This window comes from Crassostrea angulata, chromosome 7 (assembly GCF_025612915.1).
Source record: "Crassostrea angulata isolate pt1a10 chromosome 7, ASM2561291v2, whole genome shotgun sequence".
In the NCBI taxonomy this organism is placed as follows: Eukaryota; Metazoa; Mollusca; class Bivalvia; order Ostreida; family Ostreidae; genus Magallana; species Magallana angulata.
This window is the reverse complement of record NC_069117.1, coordinates 49259343-49284748: the sequence shown is the minus strand read 5'-3', so window position 1 is coordinate 49284748 and position 25406 is coordinate 49259343. Positions and strand designations below refer to the sequence as shown.

Below are 25406 nucleotides of genomic sequence, written 5' to 3'. Positions count from 1 at the left end.
TGGGACTCTCTGACATGTCAGTCTGCGGCCTCTTATTCAGTGTTGTTTGCATTTAGGAGCATATACATCCATCTAATAGCCTCCTTGTTGTAATGGATGACCCGATGCTTAAACCACTGCTATTGGAGAAAGGCCGATCTTCAAGGAATATTTTCCTTAAATGGTAATTAGGTATAGAATTGGTGGGCATTTAGGCCGAAACTGTTAATCAATATGAAAGTGATCAACACTTTTGAAATATCACCTTTTGTCAAAGTGTGTAGGAATCATTACTGCCTACAATGTATATTCACTTATGACCATAGTATAATTTTATCCTGGGAAAATATCAGAACTAGTGTCAGGTTTCTATGGTAATGTGCTGTACACATGCTATTAGTCTGTTTCGTTTTCATTGACTGTTGGCTTCTTACCTGACATAGGCTATATTTCCTATAATACCTGCTGATGATGTAACTCATTTTACAGCTATACACCAACAAAACCATAGGTTCCTACAAAATGGATGTGTTGTGTTCGGTGATCCAAAATTAATGATTTGAAAGCAGCAATTAGAGCGATGTCCTGATTGAATATATAAGTGATTGCAGGTACTGAGGATGGAGATATTCAAGCTTTTAATCCTAGCTGTTTTCCGTGGTTAATGTTTTGTAAACAGAGGAATACATCATCATCCCTACACCTGGTGACTGGAACAGGAGAGAAATTGAACCGCATGTGCTGACTAAAGGTTTGGATGCTGTGAACAGAAACGGAATATTCATAGCCAGTGTTTTACCATATTTTCTCGAAGGTTAGTATGTATCATAAACTTAAGGAAAAAAAATCAGACTACCTATATAGCAAAAAGTGCAATGTCATTGTGATTTTAGTACATAAAGAAAATACAAAACAACAAATTTATGAGTTTTTCTGCACAAGGTAAATTACCTGTAAGTATAAATTATACAGATAAGAAATAGAAATTTTGTTCCTAACTACCTAGTAATTTTTATTTTCCTCTTTAGTTAACATAGATCTCAAATTTGTGGGGCTTTTTTTAAGGGGGGGGGGGTCTTTTGGAAAAAAAGGTATTTAACAAAAATAAATTTTTAAAAAGCATTTTAATTAGAAATATTCATATACAAATGTCATAAATACATGGATCTATTAGACAGTGAAATTTTGTCAAAATCTCTTGATATTATATGTACACCAACATTGAAAAGAAATTCAAACTATCACCTAAGTGCAACCTGAAGAATTTACAGGAACGAATACTGACCTATAATGCCCTGATTATTCCTTCTAGTAATGTACGCAGCTTTTATTCAAATTTGAAAAGACCCAACCATAATGCTCACAGTACAACTAACACATTTGTTAATCATTTTCAACTTTTAAGAAACAAAACATTGTAGTGTAAATTTCATGTCTTCTTTTCTTAATTTATTGCCAATGCTTTAATTATTATATTATTCAATTATTTATTCAAAGACTTGAAACTATTATGAAAAGCGTGAAGTTTGCAATGTTGATGTTGATTTTCAAAGCAAGAATCTACTTGGGAGTTTTTGTTCCCAACAAATTTTACTGTGAATTTACCTAATTTCAGAGGAAATGTTTTCAAATAATGTCAAAATTTAAGGACCAAATATGATTTCAATTGCATCATGTCATTTGATTTTAATACATGTATTTCATATTAATTTGTGCAGGTAATGGTGAACGTGTTACATGTAATTATATATATAATAGTTTTGGGATAAGAATAGGCATTAACATTTTTTAAAGAATCAATTAAGAGAAAATTTATTCTTTAATAATGATACATGTACCGGTATATGATATTTCAGCATTATTGATTAGAGTATGTATAATAAGTGTGTGGGGGACGGTGTATTAGAGGGTACACGTATAATGTTTAATATTTCATTAATTTTAAGTGGATTAACTTCTTACGTACCCCAGAAGACACATGTAAGTACAAGGGAGGACTCCCGGCAGGCATGTTGATTAGCCTCCTCCAATCAATGCTTAATATCAGGTGAATTAATACGTGTAGAGTGGGGATGCGATGACGCTGATGGATACGCTAAGAAAACTAATATCATAATGATTGCAAAGTATTGATTTTACACTTTATCATAACTAACAAACCATTTCAGATAACTGAACCCTTGCAATAAATTATGACACGAAAAGCCCATAAGTTAGAATTGCACCACAATCTAATTTGCAAGTGCTTTGTTATGTAACAGGGTGAGCACATTACAAATACTTGTATAAAGTATTGTATGCAAATGTCTGTTTGCTTAAACTAAACTATAACCAATAACTTGTGTTAACTTTTTTTAAGATAAAGCCATATTATTTAATGAAGAGAAGGGGAAACAATATCTAATAATTTCATTTCATCTTTTTATATATAATGGCCTTGACCTTACATCTGATGACCTTGACCTACTTTTTAACCACAAGTGTTGTAAATGTTTTTCACTTTGCTTGTTAATTGACTTGATCAGGATGAAAACTGCCTGTTGATAGTCAAATTAAGAAGTTTTATATGAGCTACTCCGTTACAAAGATTTCTGTCCTATCTTAATCACCAATTTTTAAATAATCTTGTTTCAAGTCAAGGTCATGACGAGCAACATGATCTAACTCGTCAAATATTAGAACCTGTAGCTCTTTGTTGTTCATACTCTGTTTAAAGAGAGAGATGACACCAGTATAAATTCCAAAGACCGTCTGCTGTAAACTATGCCACATTCAAAGTGTCGAGGGTTTGATCAGTTTTAATTCCAAAGCATTTTTGCTGGTTCTAATAGTACAGAGAACTTATTTGCGGTGCTTTAATAGTCATGCAGACTAGATCCTATGTCAAACAAAGTATTGTGAGTCTTCCATTTACTAATTTGCTTCCAAGTGGAAGTCCAAGTTATATACAGGATGTAGCTAACAGATATACCAATATATTATCACTGCTTTAATACCAACTACTTGTAATTAAATGGAGATTAAATGATTTATCCAGTGGGTTGATTAGAAATTGTAATATGTACCAGGCTCATAAATTTATGTAGAATTAGTATCAATGAGGTAGAAAAATCAATATTTAATTAAATAAAACATTTGGAATATGCGTTGTCAAATGACCTGAATTTAGTTGAATTTTATGGATTTTTAAAAGAAATATAATTATATTAAAATGATTTTCATCAGCTTTGTTCTCATTGCTGATGCCTGGTAGATGATTTTTCTTCCATTTTAATGATCGTTTGTCATAAATAGATAAATTTTAGCTACATGTGAAATCAATCATAAAACTTGTATGTATGGATAAATTCATTTTTATTTTCAAAATGATTGAGATAAATTGTGTAAAATTACATATATTTTATATAATATTATTAGATTTCAAAAAAAAGAAAATATTACTTTTTACTCTGTTGTCATTTGTGTTTTTTGGTGGATAAATTTTAGCAGTATTTAGCAATAGCAATATTTTTCACAGTATTTCACAGTGCAGTAGTACTGTACGTCATAAAGTTCTGATATTTGCAATTCTTTAGTCCTTTGGTCTATGCATGAGCGTTTGTTACAAATTCAGAACAATATTACCTTTCATTCGGTTGTCTTTTTTTTTTGTATACTGGTTTCATCACAATATTTCGCAGGGCCATCATAAAGTTCTGATATGTGTTTCTTTTGGTCTCTGATTCTGTTACAAATTCATCAAAGATCAGAGCAGGATGATAAAAAAGGCGCAAGTTTGGAGATTTATGGCTTTTGACTGATTTGGGGGCTAAATAGCACCTCTAGTCACTTTAAGATGCAAATATTGAACCTCAGAGACTTTTTTCTGAAATGAAAGAAAACACATAAAGAGACATTCTGGCACGATGAATATCATTTGTCTCATGTAGATGAAGCAAGAGCTGACAACTGTTTGAACAAACATTTAAGTCAGAGTGCAGTAAAATTTATCATTATTGATGGACATTTTCAAAACAAATTAAAGCTTAGTCTGAAAATGATTTATAGCTAAATGTCTGTTTAAACTACCTCTTGAAAATTGATTTGAACTTTATGTTCTGTTAACGCTTGCATGTTGCATTTTGAAAGATAGGAGGGTTAATTAGATGTTCTTTGAGTGTTAATTTGTCATGACAATTCTTTCTTTATTCATCAAAAATCGTTCCAGCCAAAATTATTTACTGTTAAGTTACCAGCATATAATTAATAATGTATTGACAAATGTAAACCAACTTTTATTCATGTGCGGAAAATTTACACGAGGTTCGCAAAAGCATCACAGATCGCCGCTAATGTTTTCTCTATGTACCAGTCCTTAAAAAGCTTGCTCTATGGGCACTTCACTCTATCGTAGAGATCCTGTACGTATTTTAATCAGATTGGGAAATATACCATATTTTAAAGTTTTCTGCTAAAATAACTACAGGCTGAAGAAACATTTCCTTGTCTTTTTCCCGCCTATATCTTCTTGTCAATATTTTTAGAATACTCATGGTGAACATTTTTGGTACCTCTTTTGTGGTTTTTTAGCTATCAAGACAAATACATGGATGAGGTTGGTTCTAAATGAGCTAGCTGGTTTATGTTACTTTTGAACCAGCAAAAGAAACAAATTGTGCTAAGTTTATATTAGGCATTCTCATTTGTGCATCTATATTTTCCTTTCACATTTGCTTTAAATATTAATGCAACATCTACCGGTAATTTTATTCAAGTTTATGAAAAAATATATTGATCTGAATGAATATATTTCATTGTAAATACCAGACATATATATGCATAAAAGATTGATTGATTTTACCAGAAGTAGTAGATGACACTTACACCATGCATAGATTCTTGAGTTCTACATCCAACCCCTCTGAGCTGCATTAAAATTACCCATTGAGAAATTTATTGATAAAGCAATATTTTAAATTGCAGTTTATATTTGAGCCATGTACGCTTGGAGACCCTATTTTTTATGGAGAACAATTAAAGCTGTAAGAAAAATTACAAAAAAATTTGGCCTTGATTGAATTACAAAATGGATAGTTGTGTTGACTTTCTTACAATTTTTCACAGTTTAGGGTCTTTTTTCAAGAAATTTTCTTATGTACTATACATTTCGACTATATGTAGTTTTATGTTTTATGGGCTGAAAAATTATGAGTTAAGCGTATTAACTCCAAAATTTTGGTTAATACTTAATTCAGACAAAATGTGCCAGCTAATGCATGAGTTTCTATAAGCTTGTATTGCAAAATGGAAAGTGATAAGATTAATTTGTTGTTAATAAACATGCAGCAACTGCCATTGGATTTGATTAATGATCAATGTAATACTAAAAGTAGTTGCCTGATATTATATAATGTTTAGGGTGATTGCATGAATTGCTACAATGAGAGTTCTAAGAATATAATCACCCTACATTGTTTTTGTTTTAACTTGGTATTAACTAACTGAAAGAGCAGCCTCTGCAGCTCGCCCGTTCTGATTGGTTGTACAATATTTCAGGTTTAAACTGTTAAAGATAATTCCACCATACCCCAGAGCCAAGCATAGCTTGTCAGACGAGTAAAATGGGCCAAGCCTCGTCATAACAATGGGATGTACGTCCTCTCACTCTGCTCGCGTGGAAGATGAGATCCCAAAGTCACAGAGTGGTAAGTCGGCTTATTTGTCACAATTTATTTATACTCAGTGTGGGTAATTACTCTATTGTTCACAAGTAACGGTGGTCATGAAATTATAAAAATGTTTTTCCAATACTTTGTGGCACAACAGAAGTTTTATTTTGATTCATAGTGAAAACCTTTTCTTTTAGAGTCTTTTTTTTTTTCAGAGAAAATACGGGCCGTTTTTTTTTTAAGGCTATTATTATAGCCATGTGCAATGATAAAATGGATACACACTGTATGATAAATGATTTATTTTGGCTCTATGTTTTTTAAGTAATTTGATTAAGTATTTATGAAAATTGAGACCCATTCTTAATGAATTTTATTCATAAATATCACTGCAGATGAAACACAAGGTCCCTTTTATGATCCCTTTTAGTCTTAGATATTGCTGCAGTAGAAACTTTAATATGATCCCTTAAATATTGCTGCATTAGAAACTTATCATCCTGTTTATTCTTAGATATTGCTGCAGTTGAAACCTTTAATCCCCTTTTATTCTTAGGTATTGCTTCAGTTAAAATGTGTGAAGCAATGTATGTATATATAAATTAATGATAAATGTTCACCAATGTTTATTATATGTTCCATGCAATTTTAATTTTGAGAGAGTGATAATGAATTGGGAAGAGACATAATGTTCCATTTGAACAAATTTACCAGAAGTATATATAACTATATTTATTAATTGTTATGTGATAAACTAATGAATAATTTTTTTCTCAATTCATCTTTCTTATTCTGCGTGGTAGTTATTCGTTCAGCGGTGCTGATCCAGAAGTGGTACCGGCGGTATCTTGCTAGAGCTGAAGCCAGGAGGCGGTGCACTTGGACCATCTTCCAGTCCATTGAATATGCGGGAGAACAGAATCAGCTCAAGGTGATGATCTTCCAGAGATTGTTATCTCAGCGAGATTCGTCGAGACTGAAAATTTTTGACAAACGTCTCTTCCGAAGAGATTTCCGTCAAAAATTTACAGTCTCAATGAATTTGACGGACGTCTCTTACAAAGAGATTTCCGTCAAAAATTATCAGTCTCGACGAATCTCGCTGAGATTACCAGAGACTGCAATAGCAGGTTACATAAAGGATAACTTGTTTAAGCCTTAAAAAGCTTATGGTATGGTTCACACCAAAGATTGGATGCTGAAGTGAGTCTTATGATAGCTTGCAAAGCAAACTGTTTACTTAGTATTGTTCTAGTCCAGTTTATATGAATATAAATACTGGTAATGTAGCTATTGAATTCATTCGGTATAATTCACAATTTCTTGTACAACATTAATATGTATTTCCATGGGGATTGATTGATAGATTTTTTGGTGCAAGCCAACACTATGTCAAGAAAAGAGTTCATACAGGTTATTGTAATCTTTTTCATTTTGCCAATGATATAGTGCATTACAAGCAGAAGATGAATTTATCTACTGCTGAATCAGGTGTTTTCTTTAGAATGTTTGCTAAATATTTTTTATGTTCTCTCAGTATTTGAAATTTGATAATGAATTTATTAGTGAAAATCAGCTACCAATTCAAACTGGGATTTTCACTGAATGGCAACATCTTTCTGGGAACTGTTTTACCAAAAATGGATCTAAAAGCATGGCACATTGTCTTACTGTGGTTTCATCAATATTCGTTGAATACCAATTTTCGTTGATTTCGTTGTTAATTTGATCCACGAAATTTAATGTTTATGGAAGCCCAATTTCAACTAATATTTTATATTGTTAGGATCATTGGCCACGAATTTACGTATCCTTGAAACTGTGGTTTTCAGAAAATCCACGAAAATTGATACTCACGAAAATTAATGAAACCACAGTATTGTAATGCTGTATATATGTGCATTTCTTTCAATTTTTTTTATTTTTCCCCTTTCTAATGCTCTGAAGGACATGATACCTTAAGCAGAACTGATAAAACATTAATGTTGTCTATCTGGGAGTAATTAATGCTTGATGCTTGGATATAGAGTGGGATCTTCATGAACACTTTCTCCTTATCACTGTCTGAGGCTCATGTTTTTTCTGCGGTAATGCTTCAAAAGCTTTTTGTTAACTCTGAACGACAGCGTACGAGCCATTCCATTACCCCAACGATCACACTTAGTGCGTCGTGTAACTTAAGAGATGATTTAATGAAGAACTTGTTTGATCTAAAATACATAACTGGCTTTTACTGAAGATGAACAAGCATTTGACCTTTCTCTGTTCTCCCTCTAATGGATGAGGTTTAAGATAATTAAATGGATTAAGTCTATTGATTTCTTGGAACTATACTATTTTTTAAGATCATCCTATTTAGTTCGGATAGCTGTGATGTCACGGGACAGTATTTTTCTATTTGTGTATTGTTGCATTTCATGTGTAAAAGCCATTAAATCTAGAAATTCTATCTTCTTTGACAAAATTTATTCTCCTTTTGTTTTTATGCCTCTTATCAACAGGTCCATGGTGTTACAATCAAATAAGGAGGTAGCAAGTCGTGCTTTGGAGAAGTTATGCCTTGTTGTAGAGAATTTGAAATGTTTATAAGGCTTGTTTGGAAAGGATGAAGGTTAGGGCATTGCTGCAGTTTTGGTGCGCTCCTCCTAAACATGTTTATAACGAAGTGCCAGGGATGAGCGAGTTTGCTTTGTAATAAACGTAATTATTACCTAATCAAAGGGATTTTGTTGTTTTATTACAAATTAAATATTTGCGACTATTTTGAACTGCCGGTCAACAGACTGCGATCTATTAGACCGCCGGTCAATAGACTTCGATCTTTTGGACTGCCGGTCAATAGACTGCGATCTATTAGACCGCCGGCCAATAGACTGCGATCTATTGGACTGCCGGTCAATAGACTGCGATCTGTTGGACCGCCGGTCAATAGACTGCGATCTATTGGACCGGCAACGTATTTCAGAACGCGGGTATGTTAATATTACATTCTTTCGACAGTTCTCAGGGAATGTATATTCCTTTACATAGACGCTGTTTTTAGTACTTGGTGAAACCAAATTCAATGTTATCAAAATGGAGTATCAAATAATCAACAGTTTTAAAGCTTTATATAAGGTAAAAGACTATTAAAAATCTAATGGGTTGAAGACTCCCCCTTCTTTGTATAACTAATATTAAATTGAGATGTTGTAATGCATGCAACAGGTTTTGTGCATGTAAAAGATGAAGAAAAAAAATCTGAGTATATTGCATAATGGCACGAAAACCATCTGCAATATGCAAATTGTAAACCCCGAAAACTAAAAAAGGAATTAGGTAATAAAACAATTATTTAATGATTGAACAGTCAATAGACCAGAATTTTTTCCCTTGGTGCAGGGAACAGCTCAGTATGATCTATTGCCCGAGGCCGTTGGCCTCGGGCAATAGATCATACTGAGCTGTTCCCTGCACCAAGGGAAAAATATTCTGGTCTATTGACTGCTCAAGCATTAAATAATTGTATATTCTTTATATCCGTCATGTTTTCACCATGTAATAAAGTCACGGGAGAATGAAAATCTCATCGCTGTAAGCGTCAATTTATTATAATTCTGTTTGCTCTAACTGTGTTTTACTGTATTTGAATTTTGCAATAATGCAGGGTTTTTACTAATTCTATCCATCCCTTGTTTCTCCACCATTTTAATAAAGAATATGTATATAGTTTTCGTAAAATGTTTGTTAATGAGGTACATTTGTTAGCAGACAGAGATGGTATTTGAATCAAAATGAAGATACATCAAATTCAAAATTAAATCATGAAATGATATTTACATTAATATCATTATTCATTTCAGCTGTATAATTTTTTCAACAACATGTTGAGTCAAATGGATACCGATGCCCTCGGTCAACCAAAGATACTGCGGGCCCTCTCCGTGTCTCAGAGGCCGGTACTTATAGGTGAGCTTACACTCAGTGGAATCACGCCAACACAGTGACTCATTTGTTGTCATGAGATTGCCAGATATCGTGCTCTTGATATTTGCATAAATCGGTGCTTTTCCGTTGTATTAGTCAATGTTTAAGGTATTAGTGTTACATTAAAAGAAAAAAGTCAAAGATTTCTAAACTTATATATAACAATCTATATTTGGATAAGTTTGGATGTCTTTGATTTTAAGCTGTTTATGTAACATAAGTACTACATGCAACAAAGAATCTAAACAAAGAATATGAATTTGAGGTCCTTTAAAGAAGCATGCTCACTGTATATAACTCTTAACAGAGGGGAGTTGACAAAAAAATATGGGGGAGGTGCATACATGAAGAGTTGATTTTCTTAACTTTGAAGACAGGAGAAATTTAGAAAACATGATTTGTTAGTATTTATAAGAAGTTTTTCAAAAAAATAAATTCTATAAAAAATAAAGACAGCAATCGTGGAAAACTTTGTGTTAATTATATATCCAAGTGTCTCAAGCACTTCAAAACTATTTAGCATATTTCTCCCACTCTATTTGGGGAGTTTCTCAGAAAACAGAATGCATGCCCCTTTAAACTTATGTTTTTAGTCAAAATTAAATATTATACCACATGTACTTAGAAGATGTGTCAGTGCAACTCCTCTGCAACTGCTGAACAGAACTTTCTGAAACTTTGTGATGGTAGTAGCTATAGATTTGCATGTTTGCAGAAACTTCTGATTTGATTTTTATTAGGGGGGTGGAGTGGGGGGGGAGAGAATTTAAATTTCTTTGTGTAGTCCTGATCTTGTCTGTGCAACTGCTCTGCAGTCTGGAAACTTCTCAACTGAATTTCAAAGTAAAAAGGAATTTAAGTTCTGCGTGGTTCCCTTATTTTCTGGTAGCTATTACCCTAGCTTTTATAAATTTTGACTGTCAATTAGAAATTCCATATAGTTAACGAGGCCGGGTCTAATTAGTTCTGCCCTAGATTTTTTAATGAAATTTTTTACCTGAATTTCTACTGATATAATTATTATTTTAAGATTAAAAAATAAGACATTTACCACACCGTTTGTTTAGGGGGTCATCTCAAAGTTTGTTAATCTTTAATATAGGACCCTATGGGATTTTGCTTGAAATGTATCAATTTTGCACATTTTTTTAAACTTCTGCCCTAGGGATTTCTTTTTCCTTTCTACATATTAAAGTTATTGCTAACAGACATTAAATGGTCAAATAAAAAAAACCTTTTACCTCCTGGTTTGTTCCAGGGTTCTTATCAAAGTTGATTTTTGTATGCCCAATTTCCCAGATTTGTCAGAAAATGGCTATTTTTTATTTGACAAAGGCGGAAAAGGTGATCTTTATAGTATTATTAAAGCCTTCAGACATATTTAAGTAATAAAAAAATATATAACATCACATATTAAGGGTCATTAATATAAAATACATGGTTACTGTCTTGAAATATATGAATTAAGCTATATTTAGGCGGGTTAAGAAAACGTGACAGAGGGTTTGGCCTGCTGAACCCTCTTCACTTTTTCGACCCGAGCCCAAATATAGCTTATACTTCGAGACAGTTATGTTTATTCCACAATACAACATTAATTTTACGCATTAAACGAGCCATTTTCAACAAATTTCGCTGAATATCTGCAGATAAAACTCTCACGCCATGGCGTCAAACAAGCAAAAAGATGACGTCACAATACAAATGAAACGCTGCGCGAAAGCGTGCGTACTCGTTCTGTACTCGGCCTCGTTAAGCATAAAGGAAAAATTCAAGTATAAAAAAAAATAAGCTCAGTCTGTGATTGATGCGTATGCCCCTTCAATGGGAAAAACCAGATTAATTTAAACCGGTGTATGTGTAAATTGTTTTTTGCAGTTAAATAAGCTTGTTGGCACGTATTCCTACAACTTTCATATTGTAAGACGTACATATACTTACTAAATCTCTACATATAGAGGTCATACTGTCTTTGCTGGTGTACTGTTACTATTAATAGATTTCCTGCTTCCTGTGATAATTAATGCTTCTTCAGTTTGTAATTTACACAAGGTATCATAAACAATAAGCGAATGATATACCCGCTAATAAATAAAAGGTTCTTCAATGTGATGTCATAATGATGGGGTTAAATATGACTTAAAAATGATATTGATATCAGAAATTCTAAAGATTATTAAAGTTCATAAAGATTTTTTTTTTTATGAACCACAGCACTTGATGCTATTGTTATACCGGTATTAGCACATGAGCAATTCATGATGAACATGCAAGCATGATGAATTTCAGTTAAGCTTTGTTTTATATAGATATGACGCTCAACTTTATAGTGTGACAGACAATAAAGTATGCATTATGAAAATCAATTTGCACCAAATATTAATTAAAAGCTCCAAATATAATATGTTTACAGTAGGACGTTGTTTTTAATCAGTGTGTCACTGCCTTGGCTGTTCAGTAAGCTAAGTTTTTTCTTTATGTATATCGGTCACATTTTAGGTCGCTACCATACAAAGAAATAAAGAAGATTGTGAGACATAATAACTCATATATATTTATGTTTATAACAAACAAACATTAACAGTCTTTATATTACTAGTAGTACCTGCTGGTAATTTAGCATGCAGAATATTAATTAAAAGATGTCAATTTTTCTCTGCATGTAGAATGTTAATGAGAAATTAAGATACCATATAATATTTCATTTCTGTCTAATGGAAAATCATTAATTTTGGATGGAGCATCAACTGATTCAATTACTTTTATAATGAAAGCCTCATTGTCAGAGACATTTATTATTTTTTTAATAACTACCAGCATTCTATTGTAGCCTGCATTATAACAATTAATTCAAATTTCAATACATGTTTCCATATCAATTCTACATTGCAATGTATCCGAAGTCACTGCTCAGTAACAAACAGATCGGGCAAAGAAATCCTGGCATATTTTTTTTACACTACAAAATTTTTCTACTTTTGCAGACACCAAAACCCTGGAGGAGGAGGACAATGAACTACTAAGACTGAGTGACCCAGACACCATCGAGGTGGAGTCCACCTACCGCGGGGTCCATCTCACTTTCCCACTGACTCAAGCTCAGCTGCAGAGCCTGATCAAATCCTTCAAAACCAAACAGGTATTGACCCCACTGAATCAAGCTCGGCTGCAGATCCTGATCAAATCCTTCAAAACCAAACAGGTATTGACCCCACTGAATCAAGCTCAGCTGCCAAGCCTGATCAAATCCTTCAAAACCAAACAGGTATTGACCCCACTGAATCAAGCTCAGCTGCAGAGCCTGATCAAATCCTTCAAAACCAAACAGGTATTGACCCCACTGAATCAAGCTCAGCTGCAGATCCTGATCAAATCCTTCAAAACCAAACAGGTATTGACCCCACTGAATCAAGCTCAGCAGCAGAGCCTGATCAAATCCTTCAAAACCAAACAGGTATTGACCCCACTGAATCAAGCTCAGCTGCAGATCCTGATCAAATCCTTCAAATCCAAACAGGTATTGACCCCACTGAATCAAGCTCAGTGAAAGATCCTGATCAAATCCTTCAAAACCAAACAGGTATTGACCCCACTGAATCAAGCTCAGCTGCAGATCCTGATCAAATCCTTCAAAACTAAACAGGTATTGACCCCACTGAATCAAGCTCAGCTGCAAAGCCTGATTAAATCCTTCAAAACCAAACAGGTATTGATCCCACTGAATCAAGCTCAGCTGCAGATCCTGATCAAATCCTTCAAATCCAATAGGTATTGACCCCACTGAATCAAGCTCAGCTGCAGATCCTGATCAAATCCTTCAAAACCAAACAGGTATTGACCCCACTGAATCAAGCTCAGCTGCAGAGCCTGATCAAATCCTTCAAATCCAAACAGGTATTGACCCCACTGAATCAAGCTCAGTGAAAGATCCTGATCAAATCCTTCAAAACTAAACAAATGTAATAGATGAGAGGGAATGAGCTACATCAGACACGAACTCTGGACCCTTCAGATAAAAAACCAATGCTCTAAATGGTTGACTTACTAGCTAGTGCTAGTAGGAGCGTGGCAGTACTGGTATTTGATTTTGCGCTACATACTGTAGATTCCTAATCAAATGTAACAAATAGATATCTATGTAAAATCGTGAGAAGCAACCTTTCGCTTTTAATTTTGAAACAGTGTTGAACTATATGAATTTATATCAAAAAAATTGGTGCTAGCGATTTTATATTCTCGCTATTTGATACAAAACAGCAAAATTAAGTACTTATTTTAAAAATAGGGATTGTACAGTATTCCTTTTATTAAGTGAGACTTATATCAAATTAATACTGTAGATTCCTTATTAAACGGGAGTAATTAATATCGGAGTAAAATCGCTAGAATCACATCTTGTGGATTTTGCAATCTAAATTTTCTAAACAAATGTACTTGTAAAGTTAATTAAATATAGGATCTCTCATGATTTGCGATGATATATGATTTTTATCCAACTCGTTGTGTTTTCTATCCCCGAGCCTTGGGGTTGTTTCTTTTTATCACATGTTTTACCAAGTATTTTGTTTAATCCCAACTTTTTCTGTAAAAATTGTAATTGTGAGTCGCACAACACATTATCTACATGACGTCAACAACTTTAGGCATAGAAAAAAAGTTCCTTGAAGTTTAACAAACAGACATTTCATTTAGATAAAAAAATTATTGTACTAAATCAAAATTCTTATTTCTTGCACTTCAAATTGATATCGTATTTTAGGCATTGTATCCCAAATGGGCTGTTATATCCCGTTTCGGCAATTGGTCCGAATCTGTTTAAGGACCAAAACCATTTTACTTTGAATTGTCTTATTTCACACAAAAACTTTTTTCCAGACAATTTTCAAAGGATTATATTTGCAGTATATTTCATTTCTGTCCCAAAAATCAAAGTCAGGAATATAGCTAGGGTGTTGAAAATTTGCTGATGGAAATTGTAATAAAGTTATCCAAATGGAGTGTAAATTGCACTTATAATATTTTAAATGAAATATGTTATCATAAAGAATGACCTACTCTCTCACAAAATTTACACTCTTAGACAAGCTAAAAATTTGCTATTATTGATTATTCTTTTAAAACTATCAACCGCATGCTCCCTCCAACACTATTTTTATGACAATATGCAAAATTATACGAGCAATGACAGTAATGTTAATGTGGTGGGGCAAACTTCATGATCTTTAATACCTCTGAAAGCCAAAGATGATGGAAAACTGTCAATATTTTCATATCTTTGAGAAATTGTATAATGATATACTTCTATTTTAAGCACATCATTAGAAACACAAACACTACCCTTACCAGCAGAGATTGTTAAAATGATAGACATACATGTTTTTGTTTTATGTTATATTATTAAATAAGATACTGGTATCCAAATGATAAGGGAAACAATCTTATTTTAAAAATTTGATTAAAAAAATGAGGTTATATATTGTATATATATATATATCGTCTATTCTATCTCTAGGTCAACAATTTTACTTTCTAATATCCTAATTTGATATACTAATAGCAAAGCATACAATTGCAGCCACTGCATGCCAAATACTTGATACAGCTCTTGCTGGAGACCCGTGCTGCACTAAAACAAAAGGCCAACATCAACTATGCCACTACCTCAATAGCTAAGCAAATGACAGTTTGTGGCGATCTTCACGGAAAACTGGACGATCTCTACATGATATTTCATAAGGTTAGTAAGAGCATTCCAGTAAATGGACAAATAAAGAGACATTAAGGACTTTTAATTGCACGGTGTACTGAACTTTTACTCTCTTTGCCCGTACCACACACCAACGGCTTCAAGTGAATGGAGATGTCATGTCAGGCAGTTGTTTTCATCTCTCTTCATTAATCAATTACCGGTAATAATTAACTTTGTCATTAACATTATCCTGATAAGAATCTGGCCACATTCATTCAAAAGCGATCTTGTCATCATCGAAAAAACAACCTCACCTTTGTTGTTTATTAAGACTAAATTTTATTGTTTTTATCGCTGAAGCTTGCTAACTTTGTAAGATTTTACGACTATGCCGAAGGCAATATCATTTTAAAAGGTGATATTTTGAAAAATTACATTAAACAAACAAGAAGTCATGTTCAGATTAATGATTTACAGGTTTGCGTCTCTGTAACACTCTGTTGTTTGGTGCATATTGCTTGTGATGAGAAAAATATAATCTTAGCTATCAACATTTGGGATAATGAGAGATTTAATAAGCTGCAAGTCATTGCCACGATATGTAAAAGTAATTATACTCAAGTTCATGTGGTACATTATTTATTAGATTTCTAAGCATGCTTTTTCTAATTTTTAAAATCAATCATATGATTCTTAAATCATTAGCTGAATTATTTACCTTAAGCAAACATCTCTTTAAGATTTTTATTTTTTTTTTCTTTTCAGAATGGTCTTCCATCTGTACACAACCCTTATATCTTCAATGGAGATTTTGTGGACAGGGGGCGTAACTCTGTTGAAATAGCTGTGATTCTCTTTACTTGCTTCCTAATAAACAAAAATGAAGTCTATCTTAACCGTGGCAACCATGAAGACCATGTGATGAACCTTAGGTAGTGTCCATAAAACATTGGCTATATGTTGGTTTCTAAGATCTTTAAAAGTCTTGAAAATTATCGTAAACTCTTTATAAGATTTACTCCAAATATCTACAAATAGATGTACCAGCATTGTACAGTATTTATCAATTCATGCCAAAGACGTATTAAAACTTGCGGACATTATGAAATTATTTACAACAACAGTATCAATCCTTATACACATTGAAAAAAAGCAATAGGCTGATCTCACTCAATAGCTCACTGTGATGTCATCTGCCTCTTGATGACGCACAAAGTGAACCGACAGTAGGCTTTCAATAGCAGTTTCAATAACAGATTTTATACTACGAAAATGAAATTTTAGATAAACGGATTATAATTAAGAAATTTTCACACACTACTATATATGATATCCTGTATTTAACAAGTTCCCATTGGTAACTTGTCTTTACAATGCCTATATTTGTTGATCCTGCTGAATCGTGCGATTTCATATTTTCCGCTGACACGCTTTTGCGTCGATATTTGTAAAAGAATGATGTCACCTGGTGTACTTTCAGCCAATGAAAATGATGAAAGTTAATGTCTTTTATAATATCAAACTTTAGCATATTTGGGTATATGTAATAACTTTAAGAAGATATGCTCTTTTGTTGCACCTCATGGTAAAATATAATTACATTGTACCATGTAAATTTTTTAAAATGCATGAAAATCCATATTTTTCCTACATTTAATGCTTTTATTTTATTCTAGATATGGCTTTGTCAAAGAGCTGGTGAAAAAATACTCTGTAAGTATAATCTCTTAACTGCTATGGTTTTTAATATCATCAATAGATGATTTGATAAAAGCATACAAAGATTTTGCCAATTTTTTTCCCCCAAATTTCAAATATTGGTATAATATTTTCATAATACTGGTAAAATCTTGTAGGAAGCTCTATTCTTTAATAATTTTTGTACATAGCAATTATTGATTTTTTTCTCTTGTTCATTTGATTTTTGAGACTAGATGCATGCAAAGAGAGTGATAGGCTTGTTTGAAGATGTGTTTAGTTGGTTACCAATAGCAACCATAATTGACCACAAAATCCTTGTTGTCCATGGGGGTGTTTCCGATTCTGTTGACCTCAACTTTTTGGCAACCATTGACAGACACAAGGTATATATCAGGAGCTCTATACTACATCGTTACTTTGTATAAAGGAATAAAACTAAATTACCTCAAGCATATTCCAAAAATATGCTTATAAAACTTTTATTACAACATCAGGTGTAATTGCTGTGTAGATGCAGGTTCTTGCAAATTTGTTTTCTTTGTAACCACAAGCACATAGTTGTTTGGCATTTATCAGTCTTTGTTAATTAATTTCATAGGGTAACATATGATGAGGCAATTCATAGAATTATTTTTAGCAATACAAAATATTTTGCATATATGCTGTAATTTCTTTTTAATTACATGTTTATCTTAAATGCAAAAACCTGACAAATAATGACACATCTTTAGAAGACCCGTAAGTTTTTTGAGACCCAAGAATAATTCTGTGTATTAGTAAGTGACGTTAATTGTTTAGCTTATTATTATATGTGTCAGTAGGTTTGTTGTCAGAATTCCCCCCCTGATAATGGCTAGATGACCAGATATTGCCCTGTCACTGACCACTATGGTCAAGGTAACTCTTCAAAATGTCTGATCTATTGGTTTCTTTTGTCAGTTCCTGTCAATATTACATCCACCGAGGGGAGAAAATGACACCGCAAATCTAACCGACATGCAATTAAGAGAATGGAAACAAGTAATAATAACCACCATAGGTCATATTATTTTATTCAGTGCAATTTCTGTAATTCTTTATGCAAAAAATAAGAAGGATTTATCACATCCTCTGTAATATTTGCTAGGTTTTAGACATTCTGTGGAGTGACCCAAGAGGACAGCATGGTTGCCATGACAACACATTTCGAGGTGGAGGAAGCTACTTTGGTCCAGATGTAACTGACTACATTCTGAGCAAACATAAACTCAAGCGAATAATTCGCTCTCATGAATGCAAACCAGAGGGCTATGAGTTCTGTCACAATAATAAGGTTATGCTTCTATTTAGTATTTTTATTCATATATCCGTTTTTTTACGTGTGTCACAAAATTTGCAAAAATGGGGAAAATATGTAGGATTTTTAATTTGCTTCAGTCATTTTTTGCGATTTTGAAAGTTTCTTATAGAAAATAATACAGGATATTATTTTTGCGTATTCAATATTTTGCGATTTGAAAGAGGTCGCGAAAAGAGTGAAAATAGATCATTGCAAAAATCAACAGATATACAGTATATATATTGATTAATTTTCAACATCAATTGACTCAAAGGTGTTTACTATTTTGAAACAATTTTTGAAGACATTTGGATTAAGGACCCTTTCTACATTAGAGAACTTTTGAGTATTTGAGAGTCATCCATTCTGCTGATATTTAACTGCATCTCTATAGATTTTCCTTCGTGAGATGTTCTGTATTAAAAGAAAAAAAATATCTTGATTGAGACAATATTCAAAGAAAAGATATATTGAATCTCTGAAATTTAATGAATTAAATTGAAGGTATGAAACATATGGTAAACCTGTTAAAACTTTATAATATTTTTTAATGTAAAATATGTATTTTAGGTTTTAACCATTTTCTCTGCGTCTAATTACTATGAGGAGGGGAGTAACAAGGGGGCGTACGTAAAGTTACATGGACCGGATCTAGAATACCAGATGGTGCAGTACATGTCAAGTAAAGGGGCCAACAGGAAGGTCACGTTTGCTCAGAGAGTGACTCGAGTCGAGTCTTCTGCCATCATCAATCTCAGAGAAAAAATACTTGGCTCAAAAACAGAACTTCTAGAGGAGTTCAGAAAATTGGACCCTGAACAGACAGGTAACTCAACTATTTAAACTTTAAAGCAAAGTAATTATATAAATCAAATCTTATGAAAATTAAAACATAATATGAGCTGATTTTCAAGCAATTTCAGTATTTATTTTGACAGAATGTTCAGAGATTTTGAGAGGGATATAAAATATTACTTTCACAGGTACCTCCTTGTAATTGATGGGGAAAACATGTGCTTTTACAAAAAGGCATTTTTTCTGTATATATATATATATATATATATATATATATATATATATATATATATATATATATCTTAATGTTACAATGTAGATCTTAATCAAAAGTGCCTGTTGAATGAAATGACTTACAGAAATTTTCATATTAATAAAGGAGAATTGGCCTCTGTCGTTGATAGGTAAGGTGAACCAGTACAAGTGGTGCTCAGTGATGGGATGTGTGCTGGACATGGATCTACCGTGGAGAACCCTGAGGCCCAAACTAGCACGGTGTGATGAGAATGGAATGGTGGCCTATGAGACAACCTTTGAAGAAATGAGGATTTACCACCGCTACAGTGGGGTTTGTCTGATGAATTTACATGATTTTTGCTTTATAACTGCTGTATGTTTACCCCTATTAATCATCGATCATTCTTGGTTTTGACTGCAGGAAGTTGAGGATTAAAAATGAAATAATTTATTCATATTTGTCATGTTTTGTTGATGTTGTTTTAGAATGGACCAACAGTGACAGAAATGCTTTATAGACAGAAAGACAATCTTGAGACTCTGTTCAGGATTTTGGACAGAGATAATTCAGGTAATGGATATATACAGATTCTGCAGGAAATTGTTACCTGAGGATCCCATTTGATAGAGGCATGTAATATGTATCATATACAGATAAATTAGTTACTGTTGAATCCTTCTCCAAGCCCTGAAGGCATATCAGGGGATGCTTTACCCCGGTTTCCATGGTGTGCTAGATGGATGAGAGTTATTGACTCCTTAATAATGGATGGTATGCCAGATTTCCAATTTATGGTATATGTTTGACACTTGGCAATGTACTTTATTTAGCAGAAGCTGCATTCCACCAAAAACGCTAGGCTTTATTAGAATACACGAAATTTAATATCCTTAAAGTACCTATTCTAGACCTCAGGATGTGGCGATATATGATTGATAATATATAATTATCAAAATATCAGTTTCAAACAAATCAGCGTATTCAATGATATTATTGAATTAAGTTAATGCACTTAATTCACTAAATTTTGAAAATCCAAACCATTTTTGAGTAAAAAAAATGAAAACTGTAGAATATATAAAAAAAAAAAAAACTTTGGCATTACTTAATGAAATTATTTTTACAGGTCAGATTTCCATGGAGGAATTTGAGGAAGTGATTCAACTCCTTGTAAAACAGCAGAATATGAACTGTCCATTGGACCAGATATCGGATATCGCCCGGAGTATCGACCTGAATCATGATGGCAGGATTGACTTCAATGAGTTCCTGGAGGCATTTAGAATCGTCGATAGCTTCGGAAAATTCTCCGAGGTCCAGCAACAAGATCTCAAGTCCATCAGTTCACTGGATAGCATAATGACTATGAAGAACTGTAGCTTTTCTATGGGGACCAAGAGACGAATATCAAACCTGGATGATATCAAAGAATACAGGCCTTGAGCTAGACAATCAGTGCTTACATACGGAGTTAGCAAACTTTGTTTAAATTTGGAATTCTTTTTTTGATATATTTTGGTAGCATGAAATCAGATATTGTTATGTTTCTAAATATTTATATATACATGTACTCTTTTTGCAATTTCTTACACTGTGTAGGCATTACAATCTTGGTTTGATATTTTATTGATGAATATTTTAAGTCCAAATATTGCCCACCCTCGAGATGCTAGTCTACCAGTAAGAATTGGAATATTTTAATATTAGAGAGGTTTAGCAAATCAACGTGTACGCATACGTGTAAGTGTAGAAAGGAAAATATGAGCATTACATCATCGGTTTGTGTAATGATGAATTTCTACATGTATGTACCCGAATGAACATACATGTATATGCAAATTGCAAAGTACCCATGAGGTCGAACTTGTAGCTTCTGTTTCCATGTTGGCGCTTCATTTCTCAGCTTAGTAGGAGAGGATATCTAGAATTACATTAAAACATTTACACATACAGGTACACGTTACAACTGCTAAACAAGAACGGTGTTGTGATCTGCTCCGCTTAGTTCTAACTTGTAACCTACACGTACAAGTACAGGTACACTGCTAAACCTCTCTATTATTATTTTGTTGTGTCTTTTTTTTAAGGGATTCTTCTCTGTGGGGAATTTTGAAGGAGAGAAAATGGGCAGTTTATTTTATTTTTTTTATACTCGGTTTTTTGTTTGTTTGTTTTTTTTTAACAATTTTTTGCATTTTTTGGAATGGGGGAAGGAGAACAGAGGGGCATTCTCTATTTTAATCAAACTTCTCCTCTGTATGTAAATTTGATTATGATACTTAATATTTGTTTTATTTCTTATGGTAGTATGTGTGTCCTTTCAGTTGTTTCTTTTTTATTCCAAAATAAAACGAGGAATACCTTATCTTAGTTTGTACTAATTTCCTTCTCTAGTTTGGTGACATCTTATTGAACATTAAAGGGGCATGACTTTGGTCAAATTTTATTTTTCCGTTTTTTACGGTACAGTGTTTCAGTAAGGCATTTCTAATAGTCAGACAAAATTTGCATTACCAGTGGTCGAGTTATAAGCCAGATACAATGCTCACAATTCTTTGTATTCCAAACAAATCTCAGCTAGGTCATATTTTAGTTTACATTTGACTGTTTAAGTGAAAATTCAAGTTTAAGACCTAAAATGAATGTGGCAAATTCAACTTAAAAAAGAACTTTTGCAAATATATTAGACCAATGTAAACAAAAATGGGACAAGAGCCTTGTTTACATGACAAAGAAATGGGAGCTTGATCTGTATCTTGCTTATAACTTTACTAGACACTCAAAGTTTGGTTGATTATATATTAAAAATGCATTTCTAAAGCATTGTAAACAGTAAAAATAGACAAATAAAATTGACCCAAATCGTGACCATGCCCTTTTATGTTCTATGTATTGGAGTTTTAATACCCGTATCTCTACCTCAAAACATGCAATGGCTCTGTTATTTTATTCATCTGTGATAAATAAAGATATACATATATAAACAATGATGTAGAATAAAATTAACACATGCAGAATTCTCCATTTTCGACTATGACTGCACGAAATAATCATGATGATGCCAGACTCAAAGTCTCACAAGAGACGATTTGGCTGTTTCTTTTAGCTAACGTACTTATGTACATTAACAGTAATTTAGTGAATTTTACTAACTTTTCATAATCAATTTATTAATTAATTAAAGAAAGATGTTAATATAAACAATAAAATGCTTTCTTTGATGATTCATGCGGGTTATGAAGGTAGCGATCATTGTTGGAAAAATTAACATTTTTCCTGCAATGTCGCTACCTTCATATCCCGAATGAATCACCAAAGAAAGCATTTTATTGTTTAAAAGACAACATTAATTAAAGGGTTCATGGCCAATTAAGGCCAAGGCCAGATTTTTCTGCGTTATGTTTCGATATTGAATACATGTCGTTAAGCATAAAATTGTGAAAATTTTATATGAGAAATCTATTGCCTTAATATTTTTTGTATATATTTTCTATGGTTCTTACAGATTTTATAATTTCAGATTCATCATGCATATGTAAATTTCTGGAGTTACTTACCAATGCCATAAATATGGGACATGACTGCTTCCTAATATATCACGGTAGTATTCTTCCCTAAGTGGCAATTTGCAAGTACACATATGTCAAAAAATATGTCATAACCATAATTTTTTCTTATTTTTCCGTAATGACCATTTCATTGCATTTGTTTTTCATATTCATTAACAGGTAGTGATTAATTCAAATGTTAAAAAAGAGGTTCAATACTGTTCCCAGTGGTATTCCCTTTTTATACTACATGTACATAGTCCACATACATAAAAATCTTTTATTTAAATTTTGTTGTTTTTTAAATTTATTTTTATTTATTGATGAATTCTTTACTTTTTTACTTTTTATTTTTTTCATTTTTATTTCATTTTTTATTTTTGTTTGTGTTGCAAACTTTATTTTTTTTTGGGGGGGGGGTTTCGAGTTGCTAATACTTTGTTGCTGGGGTTTTTTTTTCTTGGTCATATTCCTAATGCTAATGAGGCGATTAACCCAATTTTGTGTTTGGCTGCCACAGCAATAAAAAGAATCACGGATCGATAGCTATGTAGAGGATGATTAGCATATATACTCTTTTGATTGATGAAAATATGTATCGACGTCACGAACTTCGTATGTATTAAAATCGGAAAAAATCAACTAACATCTTGGTACAGAGGCACTAAATGATGACACACCAATAGAGGAATAATATTGCTTTACTAATCACATTGTTGTTCAAAGTTCATCACAGCGGGTTCAACCAAACAGTCAAGTGATCTGTTAATCAGTGTCATTTCATCAGAACATTGGTACTAATGTAACACTCTTCCAAAGCATTATTTTATTTAAATGAGTGATTAAATATGATAATTGACATAGGCTTCGAAGCTGAGGGATAATTCCAAACCATGCACGGTGATTTTGTGGTTTTTCACGCTGTGTCCTCCAATATGACGGACCAGTTCCTGTTTCTTTGCATCTACCGTTATTTTGAGACACTTTTTGTAATCATCATTAAATTTCAGCAATGTTAGAATACTTCATATTTGACAAGACAGCACTGCGTTCTTTATATTCTTTTTTCTATTACTCTTTTTTCCGTCAGACGTAATTCTCGAATTGAGATGACTTTTATGTAAACTGCTATTGGTTTTAAAAATACTGATTGAGCAAACAAGGTATACAATTTAATTATCTGCGTTTAACTACGTTTTAAACTTTAACATACTAGTTCTCTAATTAATTGGGGACTCATTAATCATCCTCTCTAACAACACAATAAACACAGTTCTCCTCGTTTTTCAAGCGCAGTGTCTATTTCATTTGCATAACCACAAATATCGTGGAAGCGGTCCTTTCAACTGGCAAGCACCACTTGCTTCAAGGGTCAAGTTGACTAGAATACTCTTACTTTTGGAGATGGTGTGATAATATTTAGTGTTGATATAAATAATTAAAAGGATGAATCAATTACAAATTGCTAATGTAAATAAACGCAACCAAAAATGTCTACTCATGTCTAATTTGCAGTAAATAGTTACAAAACAATATAAAACAAAATGTTATTGATCTTTTAAAACCCTTTTTTAAAAGATCCAATCTCTCTCTCTCTCTCTCTCTCTCTCTCTCTCTCTCTCTCTCTCTCTCTCTCATCATAAGATTGGAAAAATAAAGAAGTTGGAGGGTAGGACTCCTCTCATGTGACAATACAATATATGTCGTTGTTTGCCTGTTGTTTGTTTTTATTGTTTGGACCTAAATGTGTGGTCCCAAAGCTACACATGATATAGGTCAATCTAATTTAAACAAACGAACATACATTGTGGATATCTAAGGAGTTTTATATTAAGAAGGAATTGGACATTTGAATTGTGTGATGTACTTTCCCTTAAAAATTATATACATATACCGGTATATGTATCGATACATGTAGGTTATATGACAGAGCTCTCAATGTCATTGGGGGTGGGGGGGGACCATTTTTAACGATCATTTTAATTATAAGCTAGCTGCTTAAAAGTTTATATTTATCAAAAGAAACACATAAAAATGATGCTTTTGTAAAAACCTATCAATTCAGGCACGTAGCATTTTTCTGAAAGTGTGGAGAAGGTAAGGTAGACTTACCAGTTTTATTTATTTATTTTTTTTTTGGGGGGGGGGGTCTACTTGAACACTGATGTAAAAGTATTTTGTTATTTTTCCTTATAACCTTTTACATACTCCTTATAAAGATGGAGGGGGGGGGGCAGTTTATTATAAATAAAAGAATTAAGAAAACCGATTAAAGAAAAAGTGTGGGGGTGCCTCCTATGTACCTTCAATCTCGATGGTTTGTACCTGAAAAAATGATTAATTCACCTTTCCTTAATATTATTTTATCTTATGTTATTCATTTTGTGGTCAAATACTTTAAATGTTAAAAATACTCAACTTTGTAAGTCATTAGTAAATATCACAAAGCTAAATTACGATTCCACCCTATGGAAACTCATACAATTTTATAGGCCTGTGAAAAAAAATAATAACCGGACTATCT

General features: G+C 32.8%; 1 protein-coding gene across 2 annotated transcripts; it reads left to right on the top strand.

Annotated features, from left to right (window-relative positions):
* Positions 1–47: 47 nt before the first annotated feature.
* LOC128157428 (serine/threonine-protein phosphatase with EF-hands 2-like) lies at positions 48–21699 on the top strand. Of its 2 annotated transcripts, XM_052819974.1 has the most exons (16): positions 48–163; positions 469–793; positions 5515–5663; positions 6431–6558; positions 9470–9575; positions 12578–12732; positions 15169–15330; positions 16048–16214; positions 16959–16995; positions 17217–17366; positions 17923–18003; positions 18110–18295; positions 18872–19127; positions 19501–19664; positions 19820–19904; positions 20461–21699. In XM_052819974.1, exons 3-16 carry the CDS (start codon positions 5603–5605, stop codon positions 20775–20777), a joined length of 2055 nt encoding a protein of 684 aa, XP_052675934.1. In that variant the 5' UTR covers positions 48–163; positions 469–793; positions 5515–5602; the 3' UTR covers positions 20778–21699. The 2 variants fall into 2 exon arrangements, with proteins under 2 accessions (XP_052675934.1, XP_052675935.1); XM_052819975.1 differs by lacking the exon at positions 48–163 and having other exon boundaries at positions 410–793.
* Positions 21700–25406: the final 3707 nt, after the last annotated feature.